General features: G+C 40.4%; 1 protein-coding gene across 11 annotated transcripts in view; it reads left to right on the top strand.

Moving 5' to 3' along the window:
* afdna (afadin, adherens junction formation factor a) overlaps positions 1 to 27,814 on the top strand; it is a 213,809-nt gene that overhangs the window by 183,209 nt on the left and 2,786 nt on the right. For 4 of the 11 annotated variants that reach the window (XM_059648424.1, XM_059648423.1, XM_059648426.1 and 1 more), the window contains 5 exons: positions 1,215 to 2,264; positions 9,370 to 9,399; positions 12,465 to 12,599; positions 12,785 to 13,310; positions 16,413 to 16,506. In XM_059648424.1, the coding sequence (XP_059504407.1) occupies positions 1,215 to 2,264; positions 9,370 to 9,399; positions 12,465 to 12,599; positions 12,785 to 13,310; positions 16,413 to 16,506 (1,835 nt within the window). The remainder of the gene's footprint in view (positions 1 to 1,214; positions 2,265 to 9,369; positions 9,400 to 12,464; positions 12,600 to 12,784; positions 13,311 to 16,412; positions 16,507 to 27,814) is intronic. The other 7 variants (XM_059648433.1, XM_059648431.1, XM_059648432.1 and 4 more) reach the window with 5 other exon arrangements.

Below are 27,814 nucleotides of genomic sequence, written 5' to 3'. Positions count from 1 at the left end.
AGCATAATACAACTATTATGAAGATTCAAGTTTGTGGCAATACAGATATAATTGTTGAATTAATGCAGTAATGAAAGATGAACAATTTACTATCTTTGATCGAAATTTGTTATAGAAATGTGAAGCCCTGCTGTACAGCATAATAGGTTTCCACCTTATTTTGCTCCATCAAAAGTTGACAGAACTGGACAAATAACAGGATAGCAACTACTCAGTAACAATTAGCATTCCGTTGTTATGCATTGCAACCTAAATATTATGCTTCATTCCCTGGACCTGTGTCACCATTGGTCAAAGGCAATAATTGCCAGCAGCCCGTTTTAATTTTGCCTTTTATTTTATGTACACTGTCAACAGTAAATCTTGGATTATTATGAATGCCTTTGGAAATACAATGGTCCTGCACTCTCTTAACCATGTAACAGCCTCTTAAACGCAGTTTCCTAAAGTGTATTGAGCTCTCACTCAGTTAATTGTCGTCTTCTTTTTCCTCTCTCTGGGTAATTACACACTCTAGACAACTTGCTATTATGCACGCATGCATGCGCGCGCACACCCTGGCCAAAACATTAATTCTGTTTTCTCCTCCTCAGATGCTGCCAGACCTGCTGAGCTTTTCCAGCAACTTCATTTTTGTTCCTGACTTACAACATCTACAGTTCTTGCGGTTTTTATTTGCTATTACACACGTTGGGGATTTCACACAAACATTGAGAGTCCAGTGACCCTTCAGCAGATCTGCTGGACTCAAAAAGTTAATGTTTCTTTCTCAGCAGATGCTGCCACAACTGCTGAGTTTCTCCAGCACTGTTTTTGTTTCAGATTTCTAGCATCTGCAATCTTCTGTTTTATTTTGGGAATTTCATACTTGTTTTATAGGATTAAACCCAATAGAAAAATTTTTAAGATTCCTAGTTTGAGCTGAAATGGAAATATTTGAAACAAGATGTATTCTTGCTACGTTCTTCTTCACCCTATTTGGTTCTGTGATATGAAGTGGCTAGTGATAGTACCACTAAACTAGAATCTGGTCTACTACAGCAGTAGGGTTTCTAATTATGTGCAAGTTAACAGCAAGATTTCAAACTGCTTTAAATTTACATATTCTCAGTTCTTAGCACATTTCAGCTGTAAAATATTTTTGTTTTCACATGTTTAAAACAACAAATTTTAGCATGTATTTTCATTATAATATATTTTTAATTGCTTAACAGCGTGGAACTCGGTCACAAGAAGAATTACATGAGACAAAAGCTTTCCACCCAGAGAAATTGCGACAGGAAGATATGCTTCGCAGAGATACAGAATACCAGAAAGACTTGGATCGGAAGCCAGATGTATGGGCTCATCAAATTTCCTCAATGGATTCTAGTGCATCAGGTCAAGAACAGCTGAACTACTCTTCAAAATCACTCCCAACAAGTGCAATTGCACCTCATAAAAGTGGGCCTGGGCGTTGGAAAACTCCAGCTCCAAATCAGGCTACTCCAGTTGCTGTTTCCCAACCCATCCGAGTGGAAAACCAGTTGCCACCACCCCCACCACCACCTCCAGTACATTATGCAGTTGACTTTGATAACTCCCATAGTGATCTATCCTTACCACCACCCCCACCACCACCACCTGCTTCACAAGGATCAAATCCAAGCTCAGTGGTTGATCGTAGAAAACGAGAAGATCAGCAACGTTGGTATGAGAAAGAAAAGGCACGGTTAGAGGAAGAGCGGGACAGGAAACGTCGTGAACAGGATAGGAAAATTGGCCAAGTGCGTGGCCCGCCCCCTTTGCACATAACTTCATCTCAACCTGTTCATGTTACTCCAGCAATTCAGCAAACAAGGCCAGAAAAAATGGCTAGCCTATCACGACCACAGGATACAGTAATCCGTGAGTTACAGCCTCAGCAACAGCCTCGCACTATTGAGCGCAGGGACTTGCAATACATTACAATTAGCAAAGAGCAGATGCCTGGCAGTGATAGTCTTTCACCTGACCCTTGGAAACGTGATGCAAAGGAGAAAATGGAAAAACAGCAGCAGCAACACCTCTTGGAGATGCTCAGCAAAGAGATACAGGAGCTACAGAACAAACCAGATCGCACATCTGAGGAGAATGACCGTCTTCGCAAACTTATGCTTGAGTGGCAGTTTCAAAAGCGGTTACAAGAATCCAAAGAGAAGGATGATGATGATGAAGAAGAAGAAGAAGATGATGTTGACGCAGCACTTATCATGCAAAGATTGGAAGTGGAAAGACGGGCAAGGGTAAGGAGGATAAAATTAGGACTTAGTTTTGGTTCACTTTTGAAAATGTTTATTCTGCCCTTCTTTTGGCTTAAAGTTCCAAAGAGCATGTTTCATAGTGGGCTCTTGAATTGAATTTTAAGTATCTCAATAAGTGGGTGACAGCAGTTTGTTTCTAGGTTTCCTTTGTCATGTAAAGTATTTGTGTAAAATCCTTAAAGGTAAAAATATCAGAAGATACCTAATTAGAGAGCATAAATAATTTGCAGATTATCCAATTTAAACAGCACAATGGCATAAGCAATTATATCAAGAATAATCCACTCAGAAATAGTAAGAACTGCCAATGCTCGTGGAACACAGCAGGCCAGACAGCGTCAGAGGAGCAGGAAAGCTGATATTTCAGGTCAGGACCCTTCTTCAGAAATGCTTTTTTAGCTAAATTGTTCTTCATGAAAGAAAATTAGTTATCCTCAAATCGAAAAACCAATTATCCTTTTAGGATTCTATCTTCTATTTGTTTCAATACATGTCATCTTTATACATCAACAATTTCACATTTCAAAAACATAGCAAAATATGATTGGTTCAGGTAACAGCTGTCAATTAAGTTTTGTATTTATCTGAACTACTTGAGATGTCGCAATCACCACCATTCTTTCTGGATAGTAAATGCATCAATTCAGCACCAATCTCAGAAGCCACCACAAAGCAAACCAATCAATGTAGTTGCTCATTATATTAAGCAAGATGAAGTTGTACAAGAAACCTATTTACTGCTTATAAATTAGGTATTCCTTTTAACTATAATGTTACAGCATAAAAAGGTAGCTCTAGTTAGTTCAGAGGTTTCTAATTTGCTGCATTCTACAATAACTTCATTCCCTGTGACGAAACTTAGAATGCTGTCACCTCAGCCACTTTCTTTGTCTCAGAGCTTACCTCATCTAGGATTTGAACTACTTTTTTCCCCTGGAGTTTTGGCAATGGCTAGATTGACTTGTTATTTTTGACCACTGTACGTGCAACTAATGAGGTACTTTTTCTCTTTCCTTCTCATCCATCATCCTCTGTCCAAAAAAGGTTACAGCCAGCCTACTAAGAACAGTAATACAGTTGCAGAAAGGATGTTTGGGGACTCATCAACTGAGGTAGTATGGCCGAAGGTTAGAAACAGGAAAGGAGAGGTCACCCTGTTCAGAGTTTACTATAGGCCTCCGAATAGTTCCAGATATGTAGAGAAAAGGACAGCAAAGATGATTCTCGATAGGACTGAGAGAGACAGGGTAGTTGTCATGGGGGACTAAAACTTTCCAAATATTGACTGGGAACACTATAGTTCGAGTACTATAGATGGGTCAGTTTTTGTCCAGTGTGTGTGCAGGAGGGCTTCCTGACACAGTAAGTAGACAGGCCAACAAGGGGTGAAGCCACATTAGATTTGGTACTGAGTAAGGAGCCCGGCCAGGTATTAGATTTGGAAGTAGGCGAGCACTTTGGTGATAGCGATCACAATTCTGTTATGTTTACTTTAGTGATGGAAGGGGATAGGTGTATACCATTGGGCAAGAGTTATAGCTGGGGGAAAAGGCAATTATGATGAGATTAGGCAAGATTTAGGGAGCGAGGGATGGGGAAGGAAACTGCAGGGGATGGGCACATTAGAAATGTGGAGCTTATTCAAGGAAAAGCTCCTGTGTGTCCTAGATAAGTATGTACCTGTCAGGCAGGGAGGAAGCTGTAGAGTGCGGGAGCCGTGGTTTACAAAGGAAGTGGAATCCGTCTTCAAGAGGAAGAAGGCGGCCTATGTTAGGATGAGATGTGAAAGCTCAGTTAGGGCGCTTGAGGGTTACAAGGTAGCCAGGAAAGACCTAAAGAGAGAGCTCAGAAGAGTCAGGAGAAGACATGAGAAGTTGTTGGCGGATAAGATCAGAGTAAACCCTAAGGCTTTCTGTAGGTATTTAAGGAATAAAAGAATGACGAGAGTAAGATTAGAGCCAATTAAGGATAGTAGTGGGAAGTTGTGTGTGGAGTCAGAGGAGATAGGGGAGCACTAAATGAATATTTTTTGACAATATTCACTCTAGAAAACAACAATGTTGTCGAGGAGAATACTGAGATACAGGCTACTAGACTAGGTGGGATTGAGGTTCACAAGGAAGAGGTATTATAAATCCTACAGAGTGTGAAGATAGATAAGTCCCCTGGGCCAGGTGGGATTTATTCTAGGATCCTCTGGGAAGCCAGGGAGGAGATTGCCGAGCCTTTGGCATTGATCTTTAACTCGTCATTGTCTACAGGAATAGTGCCAGATGACTGGAGGATAGCAAATGTGGTTCCCCTGTTAAGAAGGGGAGTAGAGACAACCCTGGTAATTATAGACCAGTGAGCCTTACTTCAGGTGTTGGAAAAGGTTATAAGAGGTAGGATTTATAATCATCTAGAAAAGAATAATATGTGATTAAGGATAGTCAGCACGGTTTTGTGAAGGTTAGGTCGTGCCTTACAAACCTTATTGAGTTCTTTGAGAAGGCGACCAAATGGGTAGATGAGAGTAAACCAGTTAATGTGGTGTATATGGATTTCAGCAAGGCGTTCGATAAGGTTCTCCACAATAGGTTATTGTACAAAATGCGGAGGAATGGGATTGTGGGAGATATAGCAGTTTGGATTGGAAATTGGCTTGCTGAAAGAAGACAGAGGGTGGTGGTTGATGGGAAATGTTCATCCTGGAGACCAGTTACTAGTGGTGTACTGCAAGGGTCGGTGTTGGGTCCACTGTTGTTCGTCATTTTTATAAATGACCTTGATGAGGCGTAGAAGGATGGGTTAGTAAATTTGCAGACGACACTAAGTTCGGTGGAGTTGTGGATAGTGACGAAGGATGTTGTAGGTTACAGAGAGACATAGATAAGCTGCAGAGCTGGGCTGAGAGGTGGCAAATGGAGTTTAATGCGAACAAGTGTGAGGTGATGCACTTTGGTAGGAGTAACCAGAATGCAAAGTACTGGGCTAATGGTAAGATTCTTGGTAGTGTAGATGAGCAGAGAGATCTTGGTGTCCATGTACACAAATCTTTGCAAGTTGCCACCCAGGTTGACAGTGCTGTTAAGAAGGCATATACAGTGTGTTAGCTTTTATTAATAGAGGGATCGAGTTCCGGAACCAAGAGGTTATGCTGCAGCTGTACAAAACTCTGGCGTGGCCGCACTTGGAGTATTGCGTACAGTTCTGGTCACCGCATTATAAGAAGGATGTGGAAGCTTTGGAAAGGGTGCAGAGGACATTTACTAGGATGTTGCCTGGTATGGAGGGAAGGCCTTGTGAGGAAAGGATGAGGGACTTGAGGTTGTTTTCGTTAGGTTGAGAGGTGACTTAATTGAGACATATAAAATAATCAGAGGGTTGGATAGGGAGAACCTTTTTCCTAGGATGGTGACGGCAAGCACAAGGGGGCATAGCTTTAAATTGAGGGGTGAAAGATATAGGACAGATGTCAGGTAGTTTCTTTACTTAGAGTAGTAAGGGAGTGGAACGCTTTGCCTGCAACAGTAGTAGATTCGCCAACTTTAAGTACATTTAAGTCATCATTGGACAAGCATATGGACGTACATGGAATAATGTAGGTTAGATGGGCTTCAGATTGGTATGACAGGTCGGCACAACATCGAGGGTCGAAGGGCCTGTACTGTGCTGTAATGTTCTACATCCTTTGTCAGATCTGCTGACAAATCTGAAAAGGTTCCACATGGTAGATTTGTTGGGAAGGTTGCATGGCATGGAATCCATAGAGAGCTAGCTAATTGGTTACCAAATTGGCTTGACAGCAGGAGACAGGGCAGTTGTTCAGACTGGAGGCCTGTGACCCAGAGGTGTGTTGCGAGGATTGGTGCTGTGTCCGTTGTTGATCATTTATATAAATGATTTGGTTGAGAATTTTGGAGACATTGTTAATAAGTTTGCAGATAATACCAAAATTAGTAGTAGAGTGAACAGTGATGAAGATTATTCTAAGAATAAAATGGGATCCTGTTTACTTGGACCAGTGGGCCGAGCAATAACAGAGTTTAATTTAGATAAATGAAGAATGTTGCATTTTAATAAGACAAACCAGGACAGGATTTACACAGTTAATGGTAGGGCCATGTGGAGTGTTGATGAGCAGAGTGACCTTGGCATGCAGGTACATAGTTCATTGAAAATGGCATCTCGGGTAGACTTGCTGGTGAGGGGGATGGTTGGCAAACTTGCCTTCATCAGTCAGAGTATTGACTACAGGAGTTGGAATGTCACTTTACGGCAAGACATTGGAAAGGGCACATTTGAAGTACGGCATAAAATTCTGGTTACCCTGCTAAAGAAGCATGTTATTAAACTGCACAAAAAAGATTTACCACTCAGTTACCGAAACTGAAGGGTTTGAGTTATAAAGGGAAGTTAGATAGGCTGGGACTTTCTTCGCTGGGGTGGAGGAGGCTGAGGGGTGACCTTATAGAGACTTACAAACTCATTAGGCAGGTTGGTAAGGTGAATAGCCAAAGTATTTTCCCCAGGGCAGGGGAGTCCAAAACTAGAGGGCATAGGTTGAAGGTGAGAGGGGAAGACTTAAAAGGGACCAGAAAGGCAACTTTTTTTTTTACACAGAGGGTGGTGCATATATAGAACTAGCTTCCAGAGGAAATTGTAGAGACAAGTACAGTTGCAGTATTTAGAAGACATTTGGACAGGTACATGACTGGGAAGGGTTTAGAGGGATATGGATTAAATGCCCGAAAACGGGACTAGTTCAGCTTAGGAAACCTGCTTGGCTGGACAAGTTGGACTGAAGGGTCTGTTACCATGCTGTTTGATTCTGTCTTGACCTTTGTAATTGTCTTTCCCACTGTGCTTTCTTTCCCCCCCACTCCTTACAGGAAATCCTATCTGCCACATCTGTTGAAGTTGCTAAGTCCCTGCTGTAAGATCATGTCTTGGACCATTTCCAGACCCGTCTTCCCAATCTGTTTTCAAAGCCAACTCTCATCATTGACATTTTTTTTATCCAAGCTTGTTGATTCCAATTTTAGTGCCCAATTCCATAAGTTCTCAGTCTTGTGTATTTTTATTATGTTTTCCGGCCATCCAAAGTGTTTTGATTCCTTGGCTTCTTCCATCATAGCATGCTGTTTACGCACATTCCCACGGGTTCTCTTGTGGCTCACTGTATTCCCTCACCCTACTACCCCATCTTGTGCAAATTAGAACAAATTAAACACTATTCCTCTTGCCCTCATCTAAACATGCATATTTGATTTGTACACCAGCCTTCAATTGCTGCTGCTCTGTTGTCTCTTTAACCTCGCTCCATTTCTACATGCTGTCACATGAAGCATATTGTCGCACCTATAGAAAGAGACGAGGTGAATGTAAAGAACTGCTTGCCTCCATAGTAAATGCATTCAATAGCCATGAAGAGGGAGGAAGGGACAGAAATATTTTTTTTAAAAAACTGTAGAAGGAAAGGGGAGTAGCTTTTCACTATGAGCAGCACAATGGAGATAAGCTATAAAACTTTGTACAGGGGATCTGCTATAATGCGATAGTTGTGTACTAGCGCAAAACCGTGCTATATAAATAATGGGGCCAATGGGAAAAGTGGGGTTAGGGGTACATGGGATAAAAAAGTTTATATTTTTCAAGATTATTCCACACCTGTGTAGCTTCATTCTTATAGTTGTGGTTATAATGACAGGTGATGCTGCAAAGAAGCAATACGTTTACGAATACATCCTCTGTATTTGCAATAAAGTGACAGCTGGGCTTTTAATAGAGTTCTGCCACTGGCAATCCCAGTGATGGTTAGTGGAAGCATGATTCAAAAGAAGTGAGCAGTGCTAAATTATATGAGAGCGCGAGCTTACAGCCAGCAACCCTGCACGAGACTTCCCCAGAATTGACACATTGGCAATTTCAGATGTAATCTTTAACACCTGCTTAAGTAAGTAGAAGGTTATTGGAGTAGCTTTGATCCAAAATTGTATGTGATAGAGCTCATTGCCAGCAACCCTCCATGAAACTTCCCTGAAATTGATGCATCATCAATTTTTAGTAAAACTCCCCCACCCCCCCAACCCCTCCATTTAAATGCTGATCTGACCTAACATTCCATTGGCACAGACTTCAAGATAGATAGATTTTCAGATAAGTGAAGTGGAGGAATTTGTCCTTTCTTTCCTAAGTAGCCCACTGGCACTGAAGTTAATTGTAGGATTAAAATGCATTGTAAATCTGAGAACATTGTATTCAAAAAAAGTGTTGGAAACGAGCAGGTTGTTGCAAACAACTTTTGGTATACATGAGCAAGTTAAAAAAATTCTTAGACACTTAATATGTAACAAAATCTCAGCAAAAATACAATACACAAAGGTGCATGTTTTAACAGCACTCATTATTTTAAACTATAATTTTTACTTACACCATCAATTTAGCATTGGAGTCCATTCTTGTATTTAAATGAGCCACATTTTTAAATAATGCTAAATCGTGTTATAGCCAGTGCAAATTTACATTTTAGAGTAGCGTTCCCCCATTTGCCAATTGCATTATAGTCTATTTGCATTGCCTGCACACATTATAGGACAACCCCCTATACGTTAAATACTGTAGTGTTTGTTTAACAAGTATCTGCTTTATACGAGAATGTAAGTCCCAAAAGAGATATTAAGTATCTGGTTGCTTGTACTATGTGCATACAGTTACGTCTTGGGAGGAAAGGCTTCAGAAGCAACTGAGTTAAAATTTAGAGTGAATGGATCTATAAATGATCAATTCTGTAACTATTCTCTTGCTCACCTTCAAGTTTCACTATTAATCTCTGCTTATTTGTAATCCTGAATTATTTTGATTCTTTTCAGTCTCTCTGTCTCGAGTATGTTTTAAAAAGAAAGCACAGCCTTCTTTCTTATGTCTGTTCTCTTCCGTATGCCTGACACTGAGCTCTTCCTGATCTAGCAAGAGCTTATTGTTCGCATGCAAAATTTTCCAATTTTTGTACCAGAAGTAATTAAATCCGATCAATCAAATAACTATGGGTACTGACTAAACTAATGATTTTGCTCCATATTTCCTTTTCTTATCCCTGCTGCAGACTGTTCCAGCCATCTCAGTTCTAGATTTGGTATGTTCTGAATTCTTCCTCCAGCTAGTTTTCCTACTTGTTTATTCTTATGTCTGGTTTTGGAAACTACATCTAAAAATAGTAGTAATTTAGTGTTACGTGTGCCTTGTAAATGTGCCAAATATTGATGGTGTTATTTTCTTTTATGGTGTGTTGTTTTGATTTTTTTGGTGGCCTTTATTTTAAATAGCATGTTTACAATCTGGATGAAGGTTGAAATTGAATTTTTTTTAATGTTTGGGAACAACCTATGCAACAAGTAATTCTGAAATGCAGACCATTTGCCTCTGTCGTCCCTCTTCCAACCATCTTGATCTTTAGCATCACTGATTATGAATGATATCATAATTTCTTCATTATATCAACAAGATTCATGCACGAACCCATCACAAGAATTTATGGATCCAAGACAGATACCCTAGTTAATGGCAAACTTTGAAGCACTCTCTTGAACCAACTCTAAATTTTAAAAGGAGAACAAATGTTATAGGTACTCATCGGATCTGGCAGCATCAGTGGAGAGACTAGAGTTGACATTTCAGGTAGTTGACCATAGACATGATGGTCAAATGGCAAAGCAAAAGGATTGCGTGTAATCTGATTTTTATCTTGCACGCTCATCTTTTTGCCATTTAATTTTCTATCATCTATCCAATCACAAACTACGTTCTGTTCTCCAGCCCACCTTTCCTCTGTATCCTAGCTTTGCATTTATTTAAACCTGCAATCTCACTTCTTTTTAGCTCTGATGATCGGCTGTTGCTCTGACACATTAACTATCTTTCTTTCTCAACAGATGCTGCTGAGCTGGCTGAGTACTCCCAGTATTTTCAGTTTTTATGTCAGATTTTAGGCATTTGCAATATTCTTCTTTTGGCTTCACTACAAAATTCTTGTAATCTTTAAACAGTATCATATTTTTATATGTGGCACAAATTAGTTGTGCTGTTCTACTTTTGAAGCAGTATTCATTCACTTGGTGTTTGAAGTCTTTTTAGCCAAAAATTAGATGTAGAATACAATAGCATTGTGCCAAAGCTGTCTGTATTTTTGCCTTTCCTGCTCTCCTATAATCAACAGTTTGTAGCTCATGCAAGTAGCTGAAGAAGTAAGAATTCAAACATGATGGTTCACCCCCCCCAATGCAGTCATGTATTTGTTGCTTCAGTATCTTAAATTGCGAATTACTTTTTTAAATGATAATGTTTTATGCACCCTTATCACACTGAGCTTAATGCCCTCAACTTCTCCGTGATCCATATGGAAAGCTTTGTGATTTGCTTTTTAGAAATAAGATTTGATGTTTTTCCTTCCATTTGATCAGTATGATTTTGAAGCAATATCCTTCATATATTTTATATTCAAAATACTATTAAAACAAATGCAATAATGACCATATAATACTTATGTTTTTACATAGAACTGCATATACTATCTATCTTTACTGTGCCTTTACACATAAGCAGCCAAACCAAAATGTCCCACTTCACTATTTTATCATGATCTCTATAAAGCAGTGGCTTGAGGTTTATGCAACAATAAGTCACTAAAGAAAACTGTTATTTGAAGTAAATTCTGTTAGAATTAGAAATTACTGTTTTAATTGAAATGGCTGAACAATTGTAGTTATTCTGCATACATTCAACTTTTTTTTAATTATTCGTAAACAACCGGTCTTATGATTGGTCTGAAAATTGCTGAGGATTATAAGTGTCATCAGGCTCATTGGTTAACTGGTGTTTTTCATCAGATGTAGTGTTAGAATTGATGCAAGGATGGGAAAATAAATTTCTTTTTGAAAAGAATTTATCAGATGAAATTGCTGGTGTAGTTGCTTTACAAGTTAAACTTTATTTAATATATTGGTGTCTTGTATATCTCAGATTTTGGTTTGAGGCATGTTTAATTATAGTTTCAAGTATCTCTTGTTGTATAGATGTGTCTATAAACCTAAATATTATAATGACGGCTGGGTAATGTTTTTGTTGAACTGCAATTTATTCCAGCTTTTCTCCCTATAACATAGTGAGTTAGACCATGCAATTTATTGGGTGTTAACATTATTTGAAAGTGTAAAGCATGTGGTAGAACTTGTTAGAAAAACATGCTCTGTGATTTTAATGGTAGTGACATGTCGGAACATAACTTTTAGCATTGCAGGCAGCATTGCCCTTGTCAGTGTAAGTGTTCTCTGCTGTTTTATTTCAATTGAAATGTTGAACAGAATTGCTCCATGTCAAAGTTGACTGACACCTCACAGTTTTCAGGTGTTGTTGATAGAACAATTATGCTAATAGAAGTTGTTAATCTGCATTTAGAACTAAAGGAAGTGTGACATGGGTAGAATGTTTTGGCAGTGGAGGAGCAAAATAAAGTAGACAAAGGATTTAGAGATAATGGGAACTGCAGATGCTGGAGAATCCGAGATAACAAAATGGAGCTGGATGAACACAGCAGCCCAAGCAACAGCTTAGGAGCACAAAAGCTTGGCAGGGCAAACTTTTGGCTGCACTTTGTAATTTTGTGTGTTTTGGATTTTTTTTAGACCACTGCAGTATCTCTTCCTATTATTCAAATATCGAAGTAAAGCCTTGTTTAATTTAATTGTTCAAAAACTTCAGGATTGGGGAAGCTGTTATTAATTTTCCAAGTAATAATTTATGTTTTACAATGTCCCATTTTTATTTAAAAGCATTGTCATCTTTTGGGGGAAAAACTGATCCTATAAATGAGTTACATTCTGTAACATGTTCAGAGAAAATTACCTGACTAGTTAAAAGTGGCAATTTATAATGTCAGTGCGGGGGGGGGGGGGTGGGGGGGATGTTCTGCTGGTCATAGTCATTTCTGGCAGTGCAGAAACAGAACTTTGCTGTCTGATGGCAGACTGCTGATATATTAGCATTTGTGGTAATGTTCTGCAGAGTAACATTATGGTTATCCAAATAAGATCTCTTATATATGCCGAATGTGCTGTGAGATACTGGCAACACATTAGAAACAATTTTTCCAGGGATCGCCAGTTGTTGGATTTAAATTTTAAATATCAATAAAATTAATTGCAGTTGCAAGATGAAGAACGCAGGCGTCATCAGCAGCTAGAAGATATCCGAAAAAGAGAAGCAGAAGAAAGAGCAAGGCAAGATAATGAGCGTCATCGTCAAGAGGAGGAGCAAGCTAGGAGAGAAACTGAAGAAAAGGTTGATTTTTACTTGAAGTGCACTTTCTTGCTTTGCTCGTGTTCCCAGCAGCCACCAGTGCTGGTTTTGAGACATTTTGCCTATTTACAATTTTTTCACTACAGCCCCTTACAGTGAATGTGTCAGAAAGCTGTTCTCTTTAATACTATTTTTTTAACATTGACTGAAATTTCTGCTTTCTATAGAGAAGACAGGAAGAAGAATATTATACGCGTTTGGAGGCTGAAAGGCGTAGACAACAGGAAGAAGCTGAGAGGAAGTTGATGCAACCTGATGAACCTGGTCTGTACAGGCCTCCCCTTCCAAGGGACTATGCTTCTGAAACCCAGCAGTATGAGTTCCCTCCCCCACCCCATTCATCTAACGCTCCTACCCCTCCTCAGAGAAACATCTCTTACATGAAAACACAGATCGTCTCCCCTGACACAGTTTACACTGCCAAGTTTGTCCCATACAATGATGAGGACGAGGAAGATGCAAATCTTTCAGGTCAGGATAAGTACTCCGTCACAAGAAAATCGTATGGTGATCTCCCTTCTGCCCCTAAGCAGCTGCCATTCATTCGTCAACCCCGCCCGGTTTCAGATGGCTACTATCTTTCAAACTCATTCCGACCACCATCTGCCAATGCCAACAGTACTGCTCCAAAAGTTGGTGTTGCCCCTCCCCCTCCAACCAAACCGAACTTCATGCCACAGAGTGGTTCAAAAGGTAGAGATAAAAACGTAACAATCTTATGTTCCTTTTTGATGTTTGGACTTTCTAAGTTCTTCCAACTTCCTTTAGAGAATGCAACAATAATTATTTCCTGATGTAAAAGTCTCTTTCTCCAGAATAACAAACAAAATTTCACTTGATACTTGAATCAATGAATCATTTTGCCTTTAAAGAGTATTCTGTTTTCAACTTCTTAGCTTCTATCTCAGATTCTCCTATCCTCACAAATTAAATATTTTTGTGCACTCCCCTAATATGCTTAGTGAATGCTTAGTCCTTTAATTTGTTCCAATAAGAGTACTGTTGGTTTTGGTTTATAATCTGTTCTGTGAATGAATGAATGCATCTCAAAAGCCCCTCTCCATGTACTGGAAGAGAATGTGGCATGGTACGCTTGCAGTTTTTATCCATTTAGAAAATTTTAAACCTTTTTTTTACTGTTCATGTGGCAATGGGGGACTGATCTGGTGTGACCTAACTGAGCATTGGGTAGAATTAGTTGTGAACCTACAACAAACATGCTTGTTGCGATTTTATACATGTCTGCCTCTTAAAATTTAGATGTGTTATCTATTGATTAACTGATAACTATTGAAACAACAACTTGTTGATGGGTAAATAAAGATTTCACAACTATTTGTCCATAATGCAAAGAATGCAATCTGGCTGTTGAATCTGATTACTCAGAATTATAGTCTATATTGCATTCATACTCTATTCAATCATTATCTAACACTGTCATTTGCCTTACTCATTTCTTCATTTTGTGCTTAACCAAACTACCTGCCGTACATTTTTATAAAAATAAATTGCCAATGCATTAGTAATGTTTTTGAATGGTAGCAAAAGAAACACAAGTTTATGTTGACATTGTTTTACATAACAGAAAATTATACAATAATTGTTACAACTCACATGTAAAACATTAGGAAATCTCTGAAATAATAATTTTGAATATATAGCATATTAGTTCTATAAACATGTTACAAACGGGCCATAATTAGTCAACATGTACAACAGGAAAAATCACAACTTAATTTGGATAATGGGAAAGAAATATTGACCTGATTCTTCCGACGTCCAGTTCAAGGAAATCTGGACTTGATTTTGTGCAACTTATCAGACCTGTGCTGAAACTCTTGACGCGCACAGGTGCACCGTAGTTTTAGCTTTCTTTAGCGGTAATATTCATGCCCAGTGAGCCTCCATGATTTTCTTTTACTAAATTCACCTATGAAAGATTTGGTCTGAATAGATGGAATTTACCTGAAACCCTGGTCTGAAAATATTACGCAGTTTCATCTCTGGTACAACTCTGTGATTAGCCAGCATAACTCCAGTTAAATTCTACAACTGACTACCATGTGGTTACTCTTCCTTCCTTCTCCATCACCTCTTCCTCTTCCATTACCTGAACAATGTCTTTCTCCATCTCCTCCACTGCCTTCTCTGTCCCCATCTCCTTCACATGATTCCCTGTTGCCGTCTGCTCCACTCCCCCATCCCCCCACAATTGACTGCCAGCTCTATCTCTGCCATTTTATGTCTGCAACTTTCCCCAGATGGCATAAAATTGAAAGCCGGTTTGCCTTCAAGTTAAAACTTTAATGAGTGCATGACTTCATTATTAAGATTGCACACTACATTTGTATCCATCTATTTCTCAGGTCCAACAAGCTAAACTTGCCTCAGTCCTGAATTTTCACCTTTCTTCTCTTCTCCCCTCATTATGCGCTGTTCACCTTTTGACTCCATTCCTTCTGAGCATCTAATTTGTTTGTTCTTAATGCCAATTGATAGTGTAGACAGTTCTCTCATCTCTGGTATTGTTCCACTCCCTTTAACATTTATTTCCATTAACAAAAAATCCTATCTCAAACCTCTGGTTGATCTTTACAACCTACTACAATTACTCAACTTCTAGAATGTATTGCTGAATATTTCTATATAATTGAAAGTCCATATTTGAATATTTTCCAATCAGGATTTCATGAATTTGTAATGAAAATCACAAGGTATTTGCTGACACCATGATGTACTGTCTCCTGTTGGCCTGCATGTGTACCAAGATTGATGGTACCAAATACTGTCTGTTGGCCAATTGAATGGGACTTCAGCACCTTTGTTTATTATGTCTGCAGTGTATCCTACAATGGATTATTTTATCATATATCATTAACTGACCACTAACCTCCTTTCTTTCTGTCTTTACTTTCTTCCTCTCATTTAGTTACACCCCCTCCCCACCCAAAAGAAACAAAATTATACTTGGTCCTTTGTGTTGATGAGCTGCTCGTCTGCTACCCAGTCACAATTAACTGCAGTTACCACCAGTCAATGTGTCAAAGACCCAAGTTACATTCTTCTGCCTGTAACACAAGCAATTCCCAAGTCAGCCAACACCTTGAATTTAGAATTTGCAAAACTGTTCACATTCCTCCTTGCCTCCTTCTCCTTATTTCTCTAACATGGTCTTGCCCTACAACCTTCCAAAAACAATGCATTCCTCCAGTTTCTTTTGTCCCACCATTAACCATTTTCTTTCTAACCTTCTCCAATGCTTCTTTAGTTAAGAATCTTATTAAAACCTACCTTTATAACTGAGTGTATCATTCATCTTAATCGATGCTTCGTTAGACGAAAATCATTTTTTTCCTGACAACATCCCTCTGACGGCTTGGGACATTATCCAGTATTAAAAGTGTTAAGTAAAGGTAAATTATTACTCCTTAGCAAACCTTGTAACTTATTCAGAGTATTTTCAAACTTGAATAGTAGGACTAGGACTACTATTAATTTGAGGCTGGAGTCTCTGATCCTGGACCCGACCACGTGGTTTAACATGAATGTTCAATGTGTACAAGTCGTTTTGTTGCTTTACCTGGTTTTAAAAAAAAATTAAAGTAATTGTTCAACTTTTTAACATGAGGTTTTCCTTTCTAGACTTTGTAGCCCATTGTTATGAAAACACTTCAGTTTATTTTCCTACCATTCAATTACCAGTATGAAAGTTCATATTTTGCATGGGTTTTTACATTTAACCCTTCCTAAATGTAATCTAATCCTTTCAAGCTAAATATCTTATTTATTAATTAGGATTTGGTCCTTATGGCGGATCAACTGCAAGTAGCATTGGAGCAAATGAAGTTTACAAAGGCCCAAGAGAGAAGCATCTCGATCAGAATAAGGGGTAAGGTTGGCTGAAAAGGTAGTATTATAGGAAGTCGCCAATTGTTCTCCAAACATACAAGCTTTATATTTGCGAATGCTTGGTACTGTTTTTCTTATTTATAGGATGACCTGCAAATTTTTTTTTAAAGGTACAACACACAATTAAAACTTGTTCTTCAGATACTTTCTGAAAATGTCTCAATGATTCCCTGTTGGAACAGTCAATTCAGTCTTGGGCAAAGACCATGCAAGTTACATGATATATAAAGCAGGAAAAGTCTGTCTTGGCCCAATTATTCAGTGCACATGTTTATTTTTAGCACAGATTATTATTGCAGCTTTGTTATTACAAGTGTACTCATTAGGTTTCTCCAAAGTTTGCAATATTTTGGGAAGCATATTTGGATGAAAGCAATTACAACTTCAAGACTGCAAAACTCAAGATTAATACACAGTGGAACAAGGACCATGGTAGCTTATTCTAGAAGGGAGGGAAACGTAGTTCATAACAATGAAATCTTGTAGCGTTAAGGAATTATCACATCTATAGGAAAACACAAATCATGTATATGCCCCATTGACAGATTACCTAAACAACAGTAGTGGTTGAAAGGCTGGTGTATGGGTAGCAAAATTAAGGTTTATTGGAAGTAGTTTCATTGCCCATTTCTAGAAATTGTCGGTTTGATTGTATATTGTTACTGAGCATTATTACTAAGAGATAGATAGCAACCAGTTTGTTCTACAGTGCTGTAGTATGGAGTGTCTCAATTCGAGCAGTTTTTAAATTCCATGTTTTAGCTTTGGTTGCATCGGAACCTATCTTGCCTGTTTCTATGGTGTGGAGTTGCCAGTGTTGGACTGGGGTGGACAAGGTCAGAAATCACATGATGCAGGTTATAGTACAATCTTGAAAATTTCCAAATTATTTGACTGGGTTATGTTTTGGTATGCCAGCAAACTTATCTTTTGATAAGGTTTCTTTTTTCCACTTTGGACTGAAGGAAAGTTCCTGATTGCATTTGTTCTTTGCCAAATTTCCATCTTCAACTTCAGGTGTACCTGATGTTGGACAAAGACTCAACCTATTACATCAGCACGTGAAAATGATGTGTCGGATGTTTAAGATTAGAGATATTAATGATCTAAGGGTGCAGTAATCTCCAAAAGCATAAATTCTCATAAAATGATTGAACCCCTCCTGTGTTATATCAGCAAATTGTTGCAGCTGTTTGAAAGAACAAACCAATTAATCTCACTCCTGTTCTTGAGAGCTTCAAAATGCTTCCTTTTAATCAAGTTATTTACCCAAATCCTTAAGAGAGACTATTATTCCTTGATCAGGTCCTATCCTGGCCATAACACACACTCTGATATGTTGATAATGTTATCGATGCTGCTTCCTTCCCTCCAGAATTGGAAAAGCTAAGTGATTTTGCTTCCAATTTCCACCCCACCCACACTTTCATCTGGTCTATCTCCAACTTCTCCCCTCCCTTTCTCAACATTTGTTTCTATTTCTGGAGTTAGACTGGCCACTAATATCTTCATGAAACTCATCGACTTCCACAGCTAGCTGGACTGTACATCCTTGCACCCTGCCTTCCGTACAGACTCCATTCCATTCTCCCATTCCTCCATCTGTATTGCATATGTTCTGATGAGGTTAACTTCAACAAGGGACCCTCTGAAATGTCCATCTTTTTGCTCAACTGGGATTCCCCAGCAATGTTGTTGACAGGGCCCGCAACCAGATCCAACCCATCTCCCACACTTCTGTCATCACTCCCCTCTCTTCCCTCTTGCAATAGGGTTGCAATAGGTAAGGCCTACCATTCCGCCAGCATCAAGTTCCAGAAGATCATCAGTTGCCATTTCTGCCATCTCCAGCAAGATGCCACCACCAGACACACCTCTCCCCTTGTCCACTTTCCACAAGGATCATTGCCTCTAGGACACCCTTGTCCACACTTCCTTCACTCCCAACACCACCCCACAGCATCATCTTGACCGGCGAAGATGCAACACCTGCCCATCTACCTCCCTAATATCCAAGGGTCCAAATACACCTGCCAGGTGAAGCAACACTTCACCTACACTTCCTAGAATCTAGTCTATTGCATTCACTGTTCACAATATAGTCTCTTTTACATTGGGGAAATGAAGCATAGACCAGGTGAAGGCTTCGCAGAATATCTACTTTTTGCCTGCGAAAAAAGACTCCGAGCTTCTAGTTGCCTGCAATTTTAACACACCATCCTGTTCCCTGGCCAACATCTCTCTCAGGCTTGTAGTAGTGCTGCAGCAGAGCTCAGTGCAAGCTGGAAGAACAACATCTCATTTTCCACTTGAGGATGCTGCCGCGCTCCAGACTCAATATTGAGGTCGGTCTTTTTGGGGCCTGTACTCCCCCGTGTCCTAGCCCTCCAGCTCATGCATCAGGCCTTGTTATCACATAACAATACAATCATAGAATCCCTACAGTGTGGAAACAGGTCCTTCGGCCCAACAAGTCCACACTGACCCTTGGAGCATAGTCTGTATTGGCTAATGACCTAACAACAGTCTCCATTAACAGCTATTCAGCCTCCTAACCAGGTTGTTATCCACTCCTTAGTCTCTCCAGCTATGCTTCTGTCTGTTTGGGCTCTGTCCGCACCTATCATTTACTCTTCACCTCATCTTCTCCTCTGCTCTTCTTCCCCCCCCCCCCCCCCCCCCCACCAGTTCTATCATCTGCAGATAAAATTTTCTACCATCAGTTCTGAAGAAGAGTTTCTAGATCTGAAATGTTAAATTTGATTTCTTTCCACAGATGCTGCGAGACTTGCTGAGCTTTTCCAGCAACTTCTGTTTTTGTTTGAGGTTACTATTGACCTGTTTACACGTATTCCAGATCACCACAAATCTGTGCTCAACTGTTACCTATGTTATCTCTGGTTCTCTGTCATTTATTTTTAATCTGTCTCCTTCATAGCATTCTTTTCTGGCTTTGTGAACAATATTTCCTTAGTTGTGCTTGCTTTTAATGATTAGAACATTTCTATTATATCCCCGTTAACCCCTCAGCTCAAAGACAAACCACAGTAATTATAAGTTGACCCAGCATATAAATGACCCCTTTTTTAAGCACAAAAATACATATTTAAGTCAATTCGGCATTTACATCAGGCATCCAGTTTTCACCTTAAAAAATATGCATGTTTATGCTCATACCTGCCTTGTAAATTGGAACAAGGGATTGAGCAAGTGAAATAGGTAGTGTTTCCAAAAGATGCACAATATGATGATGCATAGAAAAGGAAATATACCAACTGCTTAACAAATGGGTCAGACTGCAAAAAGACTGATGGAAAGAGTGTTTTCAAGTCAGAACATAACATTCTAATTTCCAGGATCAAATGCAGCATTAAAACTCAGGTCATATTCTGGTCTGATTTTGAGAAATCTTAAATGGAATGAGCCCTTGAAATGAAACTGTCACCAAAAATGTGATGCATACATACTCATTTAATTGGACCAAATCAAATGTTGAGTCTAGCAAAGAAATCAGTGCAGCAGCTGGATGATGTAGCAGATTTGTGGAACAAAAGTGCCTAGCAAAGTAATAATACTGAGAACAGAACAGTCAGGTGACTTCCAGAAGACCCCAGCCAAAATGATAAATTTCCAACTATTCTTCATCAAACAGCAGCAAAAAATAATATCCATTTTCAAATTGGCAACATAGGTAAAATGTCCATGAATTTCAATTTGTCAACCATCTGAAATGTGGAATGGAAAAGTTTCAAAATAATTATAGTGAAAACTTCAGGACATGAAAAGACAATATTGGCCAGTTTGCATTGTCAGTTGAACAAAATTAATGCCTAAGATCGAGAGGTGCCTACAAAGAAGTACAATGCAAATTGCAGTTATGTTGAGGGGTCTACCTTCTGTAAATAAATCTTTCAGAATTATTCCTCAACAAGCCATTCGAGAATCACATTCCTGCTAAATGGAGCCCAGAATGGATCAAACTTTTGTCAATCACAGAATAAGGTTTGACAGAATATGAGAACAATTGTTTTCTTTCACTTCGAAAGTTACACTTAAAAATTGTACATGCTTTGGGTTGTTCCTCCTCAGGCTAAATAGTTAATAGAGAAAGACAGACACTTTCTGAAGAGTACAAAAATATTTGCTGCCCCACTTGATATTTGAGAGATTTCATCATTAATTCTCGGGGATGTGATAAATACACAAAATAGGAACAAGAATAGGCCACTCAGCCATGCCATTCAATATGATTGTGGATGATTGAACGCTTCAGTGCCTTGATGCCAATAACCCATCCTCGCAACCCTGTTGCCACTGGTAGTCAGAAATCTATAATCTCTACCTTTAAACATGCTCAAAAACTGAGCTTCTCCAGATTTTTCTGATAGAGAATTCCACAATTCATAACTTATGGGTTACAGTTAGGGGGAGGAAAGGGGACAGACAGACAGTGCAGAGATCCCCTGTGGACATTCCCCTCAGCAATAAGTATACCGTTTTGGATACTGCTGGGGGGGATGACCTACCAGAGGAAAGCCATAGTAGTCAGTTCTCTGGCACTGAGCCTGACACTGTGGCAAAGAAGGGAAGGGGGCAGAATAGAAAAGTACTCGTGGTAGGGGACTCGATAGTTAGGGGAATCGACAGGAGATTTTGTGGGCAAGATCGGGATTCCCGGAAGGTATGTTGCCTCCCTGGTGCCAGGGTCCGGGACGTCTCCGATCGGGTGTATAAAGTTCTGAAAGGGGAGGGCGAACAGCCAGAAATCGTGTTACATATTGGCACAAATGATATAGCCAGAAATAGGTTTGAGGATATAAAAAGTGATTTCAGGGAGTTAGGATGGAAGCTGCAGAGCAGGACGAACAGAGTAGTGTTCTCTGGTTTACTACCGGTGCCACGAGATAGCGAGGTGAGGAACAGGGAGCGGGCGCAGCTGAACACGTGGCTACGCAGCTGGTGTAGGAGGGAGGGCTTCAGATATGTTGATAATTGGGATGCCTTCTGGGGAAGGTGGGACCTGTACAAGAAGGACGGGTTGCATCTGAACTGGAAGGGGACCAATGTCCTGGGTGGAAGGTTTGCTCGAGTAGTTCGAGAGGGTTTAAACTAGTATGGCAGGGGGGTGGGAACCTGAGCTGTATACCAGAGGTGAGCGTTGATGCAGGTGAGGCAGTAGCAAGAGGTAGACCAGCTAGTGGGAAGGATTTTCCTGGGAAGGAACCAAGGGATCGGTTAAATTGTGTTTGCTTTAATGCAAGGAGTATCAGGAATAAAAGTGATGAACTTAGAGCATGGATCAGTACCTGGTGCTATGATGTTGTGGCCATAACAGAGACATGGGTTTCTCATGGGCAGGAATGGTTGCTGGATGTTCCAGGGTTTAGAACATTTAAAAAGAATAGGGAGGGGGGAAAAAGAGGAGGGGGTGTAGCACTACTAATCAGAGAGGGTATCACAGCTACAGAAGCTTCCTTTGTCGAGGAAGATCTGCCTACTGAGTCAGTATGGGTGGAAATTAGGAACAGCAAGGGAGTAGTCACCTCGTTAGGGGTTTACTACAGGCCCCCCAATAGCAGCAGGGAGATTGAAGAAAGCATAGGTCGACAGATTTTGGAAAAGTGTGGACGCAGTAGGGTTGTTGTAATGGGTGACTTTAACTTTCCTAATATTGATTGGAACCTCCTTCGAGCAGAAGATTTGAATGGAGCTGTTTTTGTAAGGTGTGTTCAGGAGGGTTTCCTAACGCAGTACGTTGACAGGCCGACGAGGGGAGAGGCCATTCTAGACTTGGTGCTCGGAAACGAGCCGGGGCAGGTATCAGATCTTGTGGTGGGGGAGCATTTTGGTGATAGTGACCATAACTGCCTCACATTTTACATAGCTATGGAGAAGGAGAGGATTAGGCAGAATGGGAGGATATTTAATTGGGGAAGAGGAAACTATGATGCGATTAGACATGAGTTAGGAAGCATGGACTGGGAGCAGTTGTTCCATGGTAAGGGAACTATAGACATGTGGAGATGCTTTAAGGAACAGTTGTTGGGAGTGATGAGTAAATATGTCCCTCTGAGACAGGCAAGAAGGGGTAAGATTAAGGAACCTTGGATGACGAGAGCAGTGGAGCTTCTAGTGAAAAGGAAGAAGGTAGCTTACATAAGGTGGAGGAAGCTAGGGTCAAGTTCAGCTAGAGAGGATTACATGCAGGCAAGGAAGGAGCTCAAAAATGGTCTGAGGAGAGCCAGGAGGGGGCACGAGAAAGGCTTGGCAGAAGGAATCCGGGAAAACACAAAGGCATTTTACACTTACGTGAGGAATAAGAGAATGGTCAAAGAAAGAGTAGGGCCGATCAGGGATAGCATAGGGAACTTGTGTGTGGAGCCTGAGGAGGTAGGGGAAGCCCTAAATGAGTTTTTTGCTTGTCTTTACGAAAGAAACCAACTTTGTAGTGAATGAAACCTTTGAAGAGCAGGTGTGCATGCTGGAATGGATAGAGATAGAGGAAGCTGATGTGCTGAAAATTTTGTCAAACATTAAGATTGACAAGTCGCCAGGCCCGGATCAGATTTGTCCTCGGCTGCTTTGGGAAGCGAGAAATGCAATTGCTTCGCCACTTGCGAAGATCTTTGCATCCTCGCTCTCCACTGGAGTCGTACCTGAGGACTGGAGAGAGGCAAATGTAATTCCTCTCTTCAAGAAAGGAAATAGGGAAATCCCCGGCAATTATAGACCGGTAAGTCTCACGTCTGTCGTCTGCAAGGTGTTAGAAAGGATTCTGAGGGATAAGATTTATGACCATCTGGAAGAGCATGGCTTGATCAAATACAGTCAACACGGCTTTGTGAGGGGTAGGTCATGCCTTACAAACCTTATCGAGTTTTTTGAGGATGTGACTAGAAAGGTTGATGAGGATCGAGCTGTGGATGTGGTGTATATGGACTTCAGTAAGGCATTTGATAAGGTTCCCCATGGAAGGCTCATTCAGAAGGTCAGGAGGAATGGGATACAGGGGAACTTAGCTGCTTGGATACAGAATTGGCTGGCCAACAGAAGACAGCGAGTGGTAGTAGAAGGAAAATATTCTGCCTGGAAGTCAGTGGTGAGTGGGGTTCCACAGGGCTCTGTCCTTGGGCCTCTACTGTTTGTAATTTTTATTAATGACTTGGACGAGGGAATTGAAGGATGGGTCAGCAAGTTTGCAGACGACACAAAGGTCGGAGGTGTCGTTGACAGTGTAGAGGGCTGTTGTAGGCTGCAGCGGGACATTGACAGGATGCAGAGATGGGCTGAGAGGTGGCAGATGGAGTTCAACCTGGATAAATGCGAGGTGATGCATTTTGGAAGGTCGAATTTGAAAGCTGAGTACAGGATTAAGGATAGGATTCTTGGCAGCGTGGAGGAACAGAGGGATCTTGGTGTGCAGATACATAGATCCCTTAAAATGGCCACCCAAGTGGACAGGGTTGTTAAGAAAGCATATGGTGTTTTGGCTTTCATTAACAGGGGGATTGAGTTTAAGAGTCATGAGATCTTGTTGCAGCTCTATAAAACTTTGGTTAGACCGCACTTGGAATACTGCGTCCAGTTCTGGGCGCCCTATTATAGGAAAGATGTGGATGCTTTGGAGAGGGTTCAGAGGAGGTTTACCAGGATGCTGCCTGGACTGGAGGGCTTATCTTATGAAGAGAGGTTGACTGAGCTCGGTCTCTTTTCATTGGAGAAAAGGAGGAGGAGAGGTGACCTAATTGAGGTATACAAGATAATGAGAGGCATGGATAGAGTTGATAGCCAGAGACTATTTCCCAGGGCAGAAATGGCTAGCACGAGGGGTCATAGTTTTAAGCTGGTTGGTGGAAAGTATAGAGGGGATGTCAGAGGCAGGTTCTTTACGCAGAGAGTTGTGAGAGCATGGAATGCGTTGCCAGCAGCAGTTGTGGAAGCAAGGTCATTGGGGTCATTTAAGAGACTGCTGGACATGCATATGGTCACAGAAATTTGAGGGTGCATACATGAGGATCAATGGTCGGCACAACATTGTGGGCTGAAGGGCCTGTTCTGTGCTGTACTGTTCTATGTTCTATGTTCTATAACCCTCTGTGGAAAAGAATCTCCTTACCTTGGGCCCAAGTGGCATCCCTTTTATTTTTAGCTTGTGCCACAGTTTTCAACTCACAAACCAGGAGAAACATCTTACCTGCATTTACCCTTTCTATTCCTTTTACGCCAGTTTTAATTAAATCACCTCTCGTTCTTCAAAACTCTAGAGAATGTAGTCCGAGTTTGCTCAATTTCTCTTCATTGGACAATACTAAAACAGTGGGAACAATCTAGGGTACTTTGATTGCACTGTTTCCACGGCAGTGATATCTTCCCTGAGATAAGGAGACCAAAATCACTAAGTACTTCAGGCGTAGTCTAACCAAACTCCTAACCAAATGAAGCAAGACTTTGTTCCTCCTGCACTCAAATTCTGTTGTAAATAAAGGCAAACATTCCATAAGCCTTCCTAATAGCTTGCTGCACCTAGATGTTAGTCTTCAGTGACGTATCAGCGATGAAACCTAGGTCCCTTTTGCACATTTACACTTTGCAATTTGAAAGCCGGGGCACAGGTTAAAAATGAGAGATGCCACTTGGGCAGAGGGCTATGAATTTTGGAGTTCTTCACCGCAAAAGTCTAAAGAAAAATCTTAAAAACCAAAAGAATTGTGGATGCTGTAAATCTTGTTTTTCCTACTTAGTGAATAACCTCAATTTTTTTCAAATTGTCAATCTGCCATGTCCTTGTCCATTCACTAAACCTGTCAAGATGCTCTTGAAGCAGCTTTACAACTTCCTCATGAAGCATTTCCATTTAGCTTTATATTATCTGCAAATTTGAAAATATTACACTTGGTCTCTAACTCTATCATTGATATAAATTGCAAATAGCTGACCCAAGTGGTGATCCTTGTAATAGCATATAAGCCATAGCCTGCCAACATGGACCCATTTATTCCTTCATTGTATGTCAGTCATGAAACCAAGCCAGTACATTACCTCCTGTCCCTGTGTTTTAATTTTTCTAACCAGCTTCATATTAGGAACATTCACAAAGTTCTTTTGAAAACCTAAGTATACTACATCCATCAGCTGTCCTTTTAAAATTTGATAGTAACATGTTAGAAACTAAACTCAAAAACTAAATTTGTCAAACTCTACTTCCTGTTTGCAAATCCAGATGTCTATTAATCACATCCCTTATAATAGATTCTAGCATGGATGTAAGTTTGCTCGCTGAGCTTGAAGGTTCGTTTTCAGATGTTTTGTCACCATTCTAGGTAACATCATCAGTGAGCCTCCGGTGAAGCGCTGGTGTTATGTTCCACTTTCTATTTACGTGTTTAGGTTTCCTTGGGTTGGTGATGTCATTTCCTGTTTTTTTTCCAGACGGTGATAGATGGGCTCCAAATCAATGTGTTTGATGATGGAGTTCCGGTTGGAATGCCATGCTTCTAGGAATTCTTGTGCATGTCTCTGTTTGGCTTGTCCTAGGATGGATGTGTTGTCCCAATCAAAGTGGTGTCCTTCCTCATCTGTGGCAGCAGATGGAGCGAAAGAGAGTTAACATTTTGAACCCGGTTTGACACTTACAATTTCTCTCTCCAAAGATGCTGTCAGACCTGTTAATTTTCTCCAACATTGTGTTTATTTTGATCATTTAGCTTATCTCCAGTGTCATTTTATTCCACGTTTATAAATTCTCTTGATTCCTATATTGGATCTATTTTCGTTTTAGCCAGACATTCCCTTTCATTCACTTACGGAAGCTTTTGCAGTCAGTTTTCATGTTTGCTAGTTTGCATTCATATTCTGTTCTGCCTCCTTATCAGTTTCTTGGTCCTCATTTTGCTATGTTCTATAAACCTCCCAGTCTCTAAATAGAAGTAATTCTGTGCCAGAGTTGTACATGGAAACAGACCCTTTGGTTCAACTTGTCTATACCGACCAGATATCCTAAATTAATCTAGTCGCATTTGGCCTGTATCCCTTTTAAACCGTTTTATATGCCCATCCAGATGCCTTTCAAATGTTGTAATTGTGCCAGCCTTCACCACTTCCTCTGGCAATTCATTTCATACACGCGCCACCCTCTGCATGAAAATGTTTTTCATGTAGGACTCCCCTACCCCGGGGAAAAGACCTTGGCTATCCACCCTATCCATGCCACTCTATAAGGTTGCCCCTCAGCCTCTGAGACTCCAGGGAAAATAGTCCCAGCCTATTCAGCGTCTCCCTATGGCTCAAGCCCTCCAACCCTGGAAACATCATGCAAGTCTTTTGTGAACCCTTTCAAGTTTCACAACATTCTTCCTATAGCAGGGAGACCAGAATTGAATGCAGTAATCCAAAGATGGCCTAACCAATATCCTGTACAGCTGCAACATGACCTCCTAATCCTATTCTCGTGCACTGACGACTGAAGGTAAACATACCAAATGCTGCCACCCCTGTCCTGTCTGCCAGTGGCTCTAGTTTCAAGGAATATGAATCTTACACTCCAAGATCTTTGTTCAACAACACTCCCCAGGACCTTACCATTAGGCGTATAAATCCTGCCCTGATTTGCTTTCCAAAATACAGCACCTCACAGCTACCTAAATGGAACTCTAATTGCCACTCCTTGGCCAATTGGCCCATCTGAATAGATTTAGTTATACAGTGAGGTAGCTGCCTTCACTGTCCACTACACCTCCAATATATTCACATCCAAATCATTTATATAAATGACGAATAGCAGTGGACCCAGCACTGATTTTTCTGGCATATTGCTCATCACAGGCCTACAGTCTGAAAAGCACCCCTCCACCACCACCTTCTGTCTTCTACCTTGGAGCTAGCTCTGGCAACTTAATAGGCCACTTCTTTTAATTGTAAGAAAATACAAACTTCCTTTGTCACCGGTTGGTGACTAAATTTTCTGAAGGAATGTAACATCCTTGTAGGTTATGTAGTAGCTCTTTAAGACTGTCTATTGCTGAGGTACACCCATGATATTTAATGGATTGTTCCAGTCAGTCTCAACCAGCTTGGGCCTTGTGTCCTCAGTTTCAGTTATTCAAATAAAACATCCTTGGTTCCTAATGAACCACCTCGTGCATAATTTTAAATTATACCATATTGTGGTCATTCATCCTGTAAGATACTTTTACAGGAAGGTTGTGAATTAGCTTTTTTCATTGTACATAATACTGTATCTAGAAAGCAAGTCCTTCAGTTGGCTCCTCAACATACTGCTCTAGAATACT

The sequence above is a fragment of the Stegostoma tigrinum genome, chromosome 9 (genome assembly GCF_030684315.1).
Source record: "Stegostoma tigrinum isolate sSteTig4 chromosome 9, sSteTig4.hap1, whole genome shotgun sequence".
Classification (NCBI taxonomy): Eukaryota; Metazoa; Chordata; class Chondrichthyes; order Orectolobiformes; family Stegostomatidae; genus Stegostoma; species Stegostoma tigrinum.
The sequence above is the reverse complement of the archived record's forward strand: the minus strand, read 5'-3'. Positions and strand labels throughout refer to the sequence as shown.